The sequence below is a fragment of the Pantherophis guttatus genome, chromosome 6 (assembly GCF_059756535.1).
Source record: "Pantherophis guttatus breed Tessera chromosome 6, ASM5975653v1, whole genome shotgun sequence".
In the NCBI taxonomy this organism is placed as follows: domain Eukaryota; kingdom Metazoa; phylum Chordata; class Lepidosauria; order Squamata; family Colubridae; genus Pantherophis; species Pantherophis guttatus.
Window position 1 is genome coordinate 93,095,628 of NC_142068.1, and position 12,314 is coordinate 93,107,941.

At 42.2% G+C, this 12,314-nt stretch overlaps 1 protein-coding gene across 2 annotated transcripts in view; it reads right to left on the bottom strand.

Annotated features, from left to right (window-relative positions):
- Positions 1–4,281: 4,281 nt before the first annotated feature.
- Positions 4,282–12,314, bottom strand: part of SAMD8 (sterile alpha motif domain containing 8) — a 41,718-nt gene continuing 33,685 nt past the window's right edge. For both annotated transcript variants that reach the window (XM_034435411.3, XM_034435412.3), the window contains exons 5-6: positions 12,056–12,206; positions 4,282–9,189 (exon numbers count right to left, since the gene is read on the bottom strand). In XM_034435411.3, the coding sequence (XP_034291302.1) occupies positions 8,885–9,189; positions 12,056–12,206 (456 nt within the window). In that variant the 3' untranslated portion in view covers positions 4,282–8,884. The remainder of the gene's footprint in view (positions 9,190–12,055; positions 12,207–12,314) is intronic.

A 12,314-nucleotide genomic window follows, 5' to 3' on the forward strand; every position in this document is an offset into this window, starting at 1 on the left:
GTTATAAAAAAAATGACACCACTAGATGGACAGGTAGTCCTCGACTTACAACAGTTCATTTAGTGACCGTTCAAAATTATAACGGCAGTGGAAAAAATGACTTATGACTTCTTTTTCACATTTTTTCACATTAGGAGAAACCCTCCCATACTACCACCTCTTACAATACTAGACAACACTGTATCACCAGTAGAGACCTTCAAATTTCTAGGTTCTGTCATATCTCAAGACCTAAAATGGACACCTAACATCAAAAACGTCATCAAAAAAGCACAACAAAGAATGTTCTTTCTGCGCCAACTCAGAAAGCTCAAATTGCCCAAGGAGCTGCTGATCCAGTTCTACAGAGGAATTATTGACTCTGTCATCTGCACCTCTATAACTGTCTGGTTTGCCTCTGCAACCCAACAAGACAGACACAGACTTCAGAGGATAATTAGAACTGCAGAAAAAACAATGGCTACCAATCTGCCTTCCACTGAGGATCTGTATACTGCATGAGTCAAAAAGAGGGCTGGGAAAATATTTACAGACCTCTCGCATCCTGGACATAAACTGTTTCAACTCCTACCCTCAAAAAGACACTATAGAGCACTGCACACCAGAACAACTAGACACGAGGACAGTTTTTTCCCGAATGCCATCACTCTGCTAAACAAATATTTCCCTCAACACTGTCAAACTAGTTACTAAGTCTGCATTACTATTAATCTTCTCATCGTTCCCATCACCCATCTCCTCCCACTTATGATTGTATGACTGTAACTCTGTTGCTTGTATCCTTATGATTTATATTGAGATTGTTTCCTAGTATGATTTGATTGCTTATTGTACCCTATGGTTGTCACTGGGTGTTGTGCCTTGTGATTCTTGATAAATGTATCTTGTCTTTTTATGTACGCTGAGGGCATAGGCACCAAACTCCTTGTATGTCCAATCACACTTGGCCAATAAAGAATTATGTTCTATTCTATTCTATTCTATTCTATTCTATTCTATTCTATTCTATTCTATTCTATTCTATTCTATTCTATTCTATTCTATTGACTGTTGCAGCATTCCTATGGTTATGTAATTAAAATTCAGACACTTGGCTACTGGCTCGTTTTTATGATGGTTGAAGGGTCCCCGGGGGGGGGGTCACATGATTTCCTTTTGCGACCTTCTAACAGGCAAACTCAATGGGGAATCCAGCTTCACTTAACAACGGTATTGCTAACTTAACAACAGCAGTGATTCGCTTAAGAACTGTGGCAAGACAGGCTGTAGAACAGGGCAAAACTCACTTAACATCTCGCTTAGCAAACAGAAGTTTTGGGCTCAATTGCGATAGTACGTTGAGGACTACCTTAATGATTCAGGAAGCCTCTCCTTCAATTTGTTTATTACTTATTTGTTAAATTTATTTGCCACCCATCTCTCTGTGGAGCTACTATGGATGACTTACAACAATAAAACAGGGGGAGGGGGGAATTATTAAAAAAAATGTAAACATAGCAATAGCAAAGGAATAAAACAATGGAAGCGGAATTAAAAAGACGAGTGGAGGGGGGAGCAGGAAGGTTGGGGAGAGGGGAGGTGGGTGTCAGGTAATTAGCCCAGCAACCACCTCCAGCGATGTACTTTCCCCAAGCCCAGAAGTCTGCAACTTTAAATACTCAAAGAGCCATTTGGACCCGTTTCCCACAGAAAAGAAAACACCAGGAGCCACAAAACCTGAGTGGGCGTGGCCAACTCAATGTCACTCACTTCCACCAGTCACATGACCCCCCTAGCCATGCCTACCCAGCCGGTCATTAGGGCAGAGAACCAGTTGTTAAAAAACACCGGGAACCACAAAACCTTTTTGACATATCTCTCCCTCGCTCCCTCTCTCCCCCTCTCTTTGTATCTCACTATGTCTCTCTCTCTCTCCCCCTCTCTCTGTATCTCTCTCTGTCTCTCTCTCTCCCCCTCTCTCTGTATCTCTATGTCTCTGCCCTGGCCATTTCTCCATCCCCCATTGTCGCCCTTACCTCCTCAGGCCAGGCAAGGAGTGACTGGGAGGAGAGGGCGAGGGGCGGGGCCAGCCAGTGGTGGGATCACCTGACAGGGAGCCACAGCAGAGGGCCCAAAGAGCCGCATGTGGCTCCGGAGCCACAGGTTGCTGACCCCTGCCCAAGCCAAAGGGCAGAACCAGGCCTCTAGGCCCTTGTGGAAGGATAGGAGGGTGGGCAAACCACCAGGGGTGGGTGGCCAGGATATTCCACAGGGCAGGAGCAACAGCAGAGAAGGCTGCCCTCCGGGATCCCATCAGTTGGAGTTTCTTGATGACAGGATCCACAGCAGGCTGGTCCTGGGATCCACTTTTGTATGTTGCAAACCATGAAATGTGAACTTGATGTGATGAGCTGTGCAAGAGCAGAGGGGGGAACACTTGGCAACCCACAGGTCTCCCAGGAGGAGGCCCGGATTAAGACACTACTCAGTCCTGAGCTGGATGGGGGAGGTAGGAAGAGGTTCGGGGTAACCCCCCCCCCTAGAACAGGGGTCTCAAACTCAAGGTGCACAGGACGGATGCCCCGCAGGGCCGACCTGGAAACAGTGAAGGACTGGCCCGTGCTGCCTCTGCCAGCGAAAACGGAGCTTGGGAGGGCCGCAGGAGGCCGTTGTAGCTGGCAGATCGCTGAAGCCACCACAGGTGCCCCTGACACAAGTGACATTGAGGTGGCCACGCCCACCCTGGCCACACCCACCCCGGCCCCTGGAGGTCGAACATAACCCTGTTATGTTAAGAGGGTTATAGCTTTCGTTTGGCAAGATTCTGTCCATTAGCTATAAGCAATTAAAAGGATTGGATTCGGTTGGATCTAGCCGTCTCGTCTCTGGGCCTGACATTTAGTCTCGCTAATCCTCGCATAACATCCCAACGCTGTCATGTTTTAAGTTACTGCAGTTTGGCTGCTAATGGTATTCCTGTGCCAGGTGTCATTGTAGATGTAGTGTCAACTCGCAAAGCATCCCTGGCCCGCTCTTGAGTTGCCATACGCAAGGGGGACTGGGAAATCGACAAAGCAGCACGGCAGCCAAAAACAGAAGCGCATTCCAGACGTATCTCTTTCAAGGCTGTCTCCCAGGGTTACCCACAGCGGCTGGAGGGGATTGATCTCTACAACCTGCGAAATGGCTCCATTGGCGAATGTGATTGATGACACACCCTGGGGGGAGGGGGGAAACAGGGTCATAATTGGGGGATAAATTACGTGGGGTCAGAGTTGGCTTCACTTGGAACGTGCCGACATGAAGCTCCTAATAAATAACTGGATTTCTTTTGAAGCTTGGCTCAAGGCTCGTGATTTAATTAGTGTTGTGGCCCGCCAGCATCCAGCAGAGGTGGCAGCACATTCGGGCAGTGAGGAGTTGTGGAGGAACATGGGCCAGTCCTGGAGTCTGGGGAAGGCTCAGACAATGGCTCTGAGTTGGAGGCAGAGAGGGGGCCAAGGCCATCTGGTAGTTCTTTGCTGCCTCAGGAGTCTGACATCAGCAAGGCAGAAGAACAGTGTGAGCCTGTTCCCAGTGTGCGCATGCGCAGAGCTGCCAGGAGACAGGAACAATTAAGGAAACAGGGTCGACTTGGGAGAAAGGCTTGGAGATGATTGGCCCCTCCCATAAGACATAAAAGAGAAGAGAATGGGATGTGAGTTTTTGCAGGAAGCAATTAGTTAATCTGTCTGATTCAAGATTTGAAAATTCTGTTTGTGACTCTGTGCCAAGTTTGGCCTTGCCCTGCATCTGGAAATTAGCTCTTTGGCAGCATTCCACATGAGATAGGTGGGTGTTGATAACTTTCCTCTGAAAGACTGTTTATCAAGCCTTGCAGACTGTAAATGAAAGTAGTTTACAGCCATATGAATTAAAGAGGTTTGCCGGGACTAAGTTTGTGCTATTTACTTTCTAAGGAAGCCTAGGTCAGAACAATTAAGGCATCCGTCGGAACCCTGACATGTAGCTTTTCTGAGACCAGGTGCTACCCCTGTTCTTTAGGAGAAAGCGTTGGGATGATTTTATCATTCCGATACAGCAGAATCTCTCAACTCTAGCAAAGGCTGAATTTTGCTTTGGATTTTTGATCAGCTGACGTGGAGGGAGGCAGCAAAATATTCGCAGCGTTCAACCTGTTCTGTTGTGGTGGGCTTGGAAGGGGCTATTCTAGAGCCTGTGAAGTGGACTAATAGAAGAAAGATGAACGAAGAGAGACTTTTTTTGCTTTTATTAGATAGTGACTGAGATGAAAGTGCATTGTTTAGTTAACTGTCAGATTTTATTGAATGCTTCAATAGTTTAACACAAAACATACAAAACAATATAAATTAAATCCATGTTCATGTTGGAACTAATTCCATCTTTACTTACACAACATTTGTGCTTCAAACCGTTACGTAAAAGGAATATTCAAGTCTTCAAACATTACCGTGTTTTAGGGAGAGGAGGGGGCGAAATCAAAATCAAAATGTCTGTGCCATATATCAAAGTCAACAACTTTAGCCCGGTTACTATTCCCTTGCTTTGGTTTTGTTCAGCAAAACAGTAACTACATTTAGCCTCTAACTAAGGAAACAAGAGCTGCAGAAGTGTACAGTTCCTTGTTTTATGGTCAGATAACCTCAATCCAAGTGAGGCCACTTGTGACTGAAAGAGAACCCTCCACCACGATAGCAGTGAAATGTTTTGGTCTGTAAAAACTTGGTTTTAATCAGATGGTCAAGTGATAATCCTGTGTTGGACTTAGAATTTAGTCCAAATTTAGCAAATCAGAACAAATATAAATCAGAGAGTAGGGCCAAGATAACTTGCAAATTTCCTCCTGAGAAATACATGTGTTTTTAGGTTCTTAACATCCCCATTTTCTTCCTCCTAACTCATAGCAAGACATCCCTGCCCAATTCAACACATGGCAGCCAGCTTTGTGGTCACAGATACTCTTTGCTTTGGTGGGCAATGAGAACAGATGTCTACCATTACTTAAAGTTACTCTTAGGAAGCGGAAAGAAAGGGAATCCCAGAACGGCTACACAGATACTCCGAAATTCACAGAAACTGCTGACGGCATAATGAGAATATGCCAATATTAATTTAATTAAATATCTGTCAAGTGCTGGGACAATAGCAGAATATATCACAGTTCTTAACAGACTAGATAACGGATGGAGAGAACAGCAGGAAAACCTTAACTACTGAACCAAGGCCTTAGTCTAATACAAAGTTACTGCCGACTGACATCATTTAAAGTTCATGAGGTATTCCCGATTTACAAAATGACACGTGCCAGATTTTGAAATTGTCAGTCTTACCCTTACTACTTTTCTACTCGGAGTATGAACAAAAAGGCCAAATAAAGAGAATCCTGCTCGGAAAAATTAAACGAAACCAATGGTAACATCGTCGTAAATATTGCTCCTCTTAAAGTTAAAAGTTAACCATCAAATCTGATGTTTCAAACAGGAGACATCCACAGTGTAACAAATGTGTTACAGTTTGGAACAACTTGAGGAAATCCATTCGAAACGCAGCCTCAAAATGAACTGAGGTGGGATTAATTTTAAGATGAGATGTTTCCAGACTACAAATTCATAGAACGACTAATTTTTTTTTTTTTTTTAGTAAGAATCCAAAGTGCAAATACAATTATAATGAAAATGAGAAATTATTTCAAAGTTGCCCGTCGGTCAGGTTAGGAGCAACAGATTAGTTAAGACTTCAAGAGGCCAAATTCTCTGAACCAGGGGTCTCCAACCTTAGCAACTTTAAGACTGGTGGACTTGAACTCCCAGAGTTCCTCAGCCAGTTTTGCTGGTTGAAGTCCACAAGTCTTAAAGTTGCCTGCTCTGTATGGTTTTCTCTCAATGGGGAAGTGTCCCATCAAGGAAGCCGCTGATGAAGATTGAAATGGCATGGCCCAGCTAGAGAAGGATCATCAAAGCTCCTTCTACAGAGGGTCATTCAGTTGTGCTCCTGTACGTTTGTTCCCATCCTGAGTGGATGGCATTCACTGTCGCATTTTACTGAGATTTGTTTTTAAACAGCCGACAAAACACACACTTCGAAAAAGACTCATTTTGTACGTTTGCTATCGAGGAAAAATGAGGTAAACACTGAAAGCGCGTCGAAAGCGTGAACGGGGTGAAGAAAAAAATCATTTTAATTTTTCCTGCTAGGCCAAACCCAAGGTAGAATATTGTTGCCTTCAAAATGCAACAAACTGCCTGTTTTATTGTTCACCTCCATGGGCTGCTACCGTAAAAACCTGCCACTTCAGCTGATAGAAACAACTGCTTCTGTATTTCTAATTTTAAAAAAAGAACACACCTCATGCTATATTTCAATATATTGGGAGATGACCTCCCTGCTTAATTCTTTTATGCAAATTAAAGGCCAATGCGCATGAAAATCGTTTTATAGAAAAAATTTGGTTTCAACGCATTCTCCGGAACATTCTGGAATTTGTGAAAAAGAAGGCAATTCTTTCTCTTCAAGGATTCGGTTTCACTTCACCTTGAAATGACACCAAAGAAGACCTTTACGTGAATACTGTATTAGTGGGGCAATATTAAATATTGCTAGAAATATTTACAATGTTCTGGGGTGAAAATACTTTTAAGGTATAGGTTAATAATCTTTTAGGTGCTCTTAAGATTATTACAGTATATTTTTTTGATAAGATTTCTTGAAATTCAAAGTGAAGCCCTGCATTTTTATGCCTCCTAATATTAATCTCTGAAATTAATCTCTCAGAGCACAAAATCAAAAGTGAGTTTGCGATCTCTTACCTGCCAATTCACAGTTCTGGAAAAAGTTCTCTGTTTGTGAGACTGGGCTAATTTAGCTATCAGGAGAAAGCACTGGGTAAAGGTTGCAACTGGGCTATGTCGAGTCATCTGAGCGCCACCAGAAAATTCAGTGTTGGTTAGTTGAAAAAGTATTCAAAGCAAAAGACAGACGGACTACTTTGAGTCAGTGAAACTCACTCGCCCTCTATGAAGTTACTAAGACTATATAACTGACTTGACCACAACTTTCAAAACTGTCAAGTTTAAAAATCTAAATTAGAAACGGATTACAAATAACCCTTATGCACATCCAGCTGCGGACAACTTCGAACAGTGACATATTAATTTGTACAATGGAAGAGACAAACCTTGCATTCCAGATTTAAAATAACTGGTCCTTTTTTTTTGGGGGGGGGGGGGGGAGACATTGTACCTACCCTGAACTTCTTGTAATACACAAAACCATCCCCATTTTTAGGCTATTGGGACTCTCAGCTTTAAACTGAGTGGATGGTTTAAAAGATCAAGAACAAATCTGAGTAACTGTTATGAAAGGTAGGTTTCAGAGAGAGAAAAAATAAGGAGGGTTGCCAGGAGCTCCAAGTGCCAAAATGGCGGCCGCGCGGGAAAAGAATAAACGGCCGCCAAGAATCAGCCGCCATACTTTCGTCCATCGGTCCATTCATCAAAAAAAGTGTCAGTGACTGAAACCACCAAACTTCCATCACTTAACTTCCACCAAGAAGCATCTCAGAAATTTCTCAAGTAGCTAATTAAATTTCAACTTTTTCAGTGTTGGATATTTTTGAAGACTACCAGTGAAGGGGAGGGAAAATGGGCTTCTATCCCAAACCAGAGTTCAGTGCATCACCCATGTGCTTCAAGCAAACTCCATGAAGATGCCCACATGCCTTTATTCAATTTATTAGCTTGTCTCCCAATTTAACAGGATTACTACCCCTAAACGTCAATGTGTAAAAAGCATGCACGGATTTAAATAAGTGTTTAATACTGCACTTGAAAGAGTTGTGGCACAAAATCTCAACCAACCTCATTTCTCATGTATTTCTTACCGGTTTAATGAAATGTAAACACTCGGGACCGCCGGAGGACACAATGGCATTAATTTCTTTATCTTAAGTCAGTCAAGCCTGTTCAGAGTTTTAGCATCGTTCACCAGAAATGCTAAGTTTGCCCCTTTTATTAATACACAGTATATTTTTCATACTGAAGGCTTTGGGAAAACCTATGTCCCTGGGTGAATGTTCCCCAACTTATTTATTTGCTAAAATAAATACTGAGAGCCAATTACTGAATGACTATGACCATTTTTGTCAGTATTCGTATTTGTCCAAGGTACAACATACGTGCTTGCACATCACATTTAAGCATTACATAGTTAAGCACGAATGCACCTACAGAGCCCTACCTGCACGAGTTATTGCTTTCCACAAGCAACCTGACCAAGGCAGTTTCCATCGCTCGCTTGTTCGCCATTTTTTCATGTTGAAACATACTGTTCAACAGCAGGACGTAAGCGGTTCTTAGATTGCTACTATTAGTTCCATCTGGACTGTAAGTCTTGCCTTCGAACCGTGTGTCTACCATTCAAAATGGCTTAATAAGTCACAAGCAGAATCAACACCAAAGTCAAGGGCCATCTATAAGGGTGCAAACCAGAAAGTCAATACTCAGCTATTTATGGTTACCCGTGATGTGCAAACAGGTCCAAAGCTGCTTAGGTAGTACCTGGATCTGAAGTTATTCCTGCAGCCAAGATCAATTTAAGATCCTCCCAACAAGAAAGCTATAAGATTTGCTGAACCGGCCATCTCACCTCACCACATCCATGCAGAACTTCGTTACAGCTTAACAACTTTGCCTGAACATTGCTGTTGGTGGTGGTGTTGTTTTAAAAAAATAGCAATGTGTCTCCTCTGAACCTTATAAGCTAGGAGAGGATGAACAAGGCCAGAGGAGAGAGAGGCTGTGGGTGAAAACAACCCTTCCTGCCCAACGTTTCTTGAAGAAGGTTAGTTGCAAGTACTTCAGAAGATGTGAATTAAGCTGGGTGTTCTTTAGCCGATTAACCTTTTCAATATGGTTGGCTTTGAAAAGGGCCAGCAATATTCATTTGGGACTGTACCGTTGACATTGCATTCAAAAAAGGAGAACATGGGAAACCAGATCCTGGCTCTCCGGCTTTGCTGATAGGCTCTTGTGTTCGCCAGCGTGTGATAGTACAGAAAGAGTCTCGTAGTGATGTAGAAGGCAATGAAGACATCGATGGAGTAGTGTTCGTGAGCAGCCAAAATGAAGAAGATCCCAAACAGATTCAGCACCCAAGACAACGTGTGCAAAAAGTTCCAGCTTCTTGGGGTATCTACAAAGGAAACACAGCAGTCAATCACCTGTCACTTGGGAGCTTTTCATACATTGCGTTCTAGACATGTTCTGGACAAGACAGTGAACTAGAAGCAAGCAGGAAGGCTTGAAGTAAGCACCAGAAACTGCTCTGGAAGAGAAGAACAGTTCCTGTCATAAAAGATTTTTTTTAAAAAAAAATTACGGGAACTTGCTCTCTTAGCAGGAATAACAGGAAGGGGAAGAGCAATACAGACCCCAGTGGTTTAAAGTGCCTAATAATAATAATATGCTGCTCAACGGTCATGGACTCTGACCTTGTTATAACTTGTCTCCTGAAAATAACTTATGTCTGCACTATATTTATCTTCCATTCGCTCATTTTGCCCTTTAGACTGTAAGTCTGAGGCCTGGAAATCTTGCTTGCCGGTAGTTTATAATTTAATTTACAGAACATCAAAAGTAGTTAGCTCTACACAGGCGTAACTCTTTTTCACGATGCTTGTATTAAATGTCTTATAAGTAGGGGACTGGGTTAAACACAGAATTAGTACGCAGATCATGAATGCTGGGGTCAGTAAAATGTTTCAAAATTATAAATAAATCCTTTTCATTTGTATTTCTAAAACAAAATGACACACATTTACGGGAACATGCAGCATTTAAATCATGATTTAAATCACTAGTAAAAAGGCTTGATTTAAATCATAATTTTTAAAGAGCAGCCGTCATCTCCGTCCTGCAGCGGCTCCTCCTCTGACCCGCTGTTGATTCACCGACAGTCCCATTCATTTTAATGGGATGGCTGGTAATGCAGCAGGGACACAACAAGGTGAGGGACATGGCAGGCAGCCGGTGAGTGGATGCCCACTAACACTGCCATGATGGATCTGAATGACAGGTGCTCTTTAATACTATATTTATAAGCTGCTTAGAAGGTTTCACTTTCATTTTTACTGCTTGCCCTTCCTCCTCATGCTTAAGAGCCTGGTGGTAGAGATGCCTTTCTCTTCAAACAATCATACTGTTTGTAGTGTACATAGATTTGCAAAACAATGGGATAAAGGAATATTCCTGAATTTTGTTTTATGATTTATCTCATGGTTACTGTGAAATTGTGTGAATGCATCAATGCAGTGCATGTTCTCTCATCTTGCAGAGCTTGGATTCGTTGAATGAGTTTACCAAAAATGTAAAGATTGCAGAATATACAGCCTCTGCTGCATAACTAAGCTCCATTTCACGCTGACTAAACTAAATTATTAATGTATCTTAAATAGAAACCTATCTTTAGATATATTTTTTTACTCCAAAAGCATTTTATTAAAATAAATTTGATAAAAAATAAAAAAAATCCAATTTAAATAAAAAAATTCTGATTTAAATAATTAATTTTTTTATTTAATTTTTTAAAAAATCATTGATTTTTCTCCACCCTGGCAGCATTTAATAGTTCTGGCCCAGTGGGAGGCCCATATTAAAACAACACACCTCATGTGTGGCCAGAATTTGAAAAAGACATTTAGTACAGCACAGTTTCTGACTAAAATGGTCCAACTGACATCAGCATATGTGGGCCTGATTGGGGTAGATTGTTGGGGTAGATTGTAATATAAATTTATGTTATTTTGTTCTATTTTACATATTTATGTATTAAATTATTGCATTTCATCCCATAATTATTGTATTTTACCCTATTCTTATTTTTTTATTTTTTTATTTTTTATTTTATTCAATTTATATACCGCCCTATTCCCGAAGGACTCAGGGCGGTGAACAAGCACAAGATAAAAATACATCATACAAAAGTTAAAAAAACCAATTAAAAGTACGTTAAATAATTTTGGCCCAAAAAACGAATTTAAAAACACCCAATTTACATAAAACTAAAAGCAAATTAAAAGGGAGAAGCAAGCCAGTCCAGCCTGCTGGAATAAAAATGTTTTGAGGGCGCGGCGGAAAGTGCGTAAATCTGGGATCCTCCGTATCTCCGGGGGGAGCTCATTCCAGATGGCAATTTTAAATTGTTTTTACGGGATTTTATTGGTAATGTATGATTCAACCTTGCCTATGGCCATGATGGTGAACCTATGGCACGGGTGCCAGAGGTGGCAGTCAGAGCCCTCTCTGCGCGCTGTTGTCCCAGGTCAGATCTCCGTGGGGTTTCTTTTGTGAGCTTGTTTCCCTGCAAACGACGAAACAGAAGCTCACAAAAGAAAAAGATCTTACCTCTTGCCACACTGCCGGCGTTGGGAAGCCCAGTCTCCCATCGGCCAGCTGCTCTTCGGGTCTCTGCTGTGCACACATATCCATGCGCATGTCCGCACATGAGTGGGTGCATGTTTGCACATGTGCATGCCCGTGCATGTTCGCACACATTCATGCGCATGTGCACACCTTTCAGTTTGGGCATGCACGCACACAGTTTGGGTACTCGGTGTCTAAAAGTTTCATCATCACTGCCCTATAGGCTAATCCATAAAGCTAATCTAATCAATAGTTCTTCTGCAATTATGTTCATCCCAAATTTTTTTTGGGGGGGGGGATAGTCAACCATGAATACCAATGGCCTCTATTAGATTTTTCTGGTTTCTCCAACTGAAACCTCTTTTTTGTCTGCCCCATGGACTGAAAAGTTTATTTCACAATTAGGCGACCAAGAGGGATGGGCTCCAGAAGCTGCCAAGCTACAACTCCCAGCAGCTCCATCCAACAGGACTTCTCGGTGGGGGTTGAAACTGAGCAACATTTGAAGTGTTTCTGTGGGATCTGCTGAGCCAGGAATGTTGCACCACACCAGAAAGGAGGAACGGAAGTTGTGGCAAGCTAGATGGACAATAATTTTGTTCCAGTTTTGTTTTCCGCCCCCCCGATTCTCTACTTACATTCAGTAACAAAAAAGTTCAGCATAGTCAGGACAACAGTATGGCCACTGAACATATAGTCTCCACAGGTGTGTACTCCTGTTAACGTCATGCCAAATCCACTCCAAATAGCAAAGGCTCGCTGAAGTTTTGCCCACACATTGCCATATAACTAGAATTAGAATCATGCACAACATTGAAAAGAAACACATCGAGAACACGTGAGACTTTAGATAAAGACTGCAATTGCCCCCCACCGTAAAGTAAATATGGTATCTTG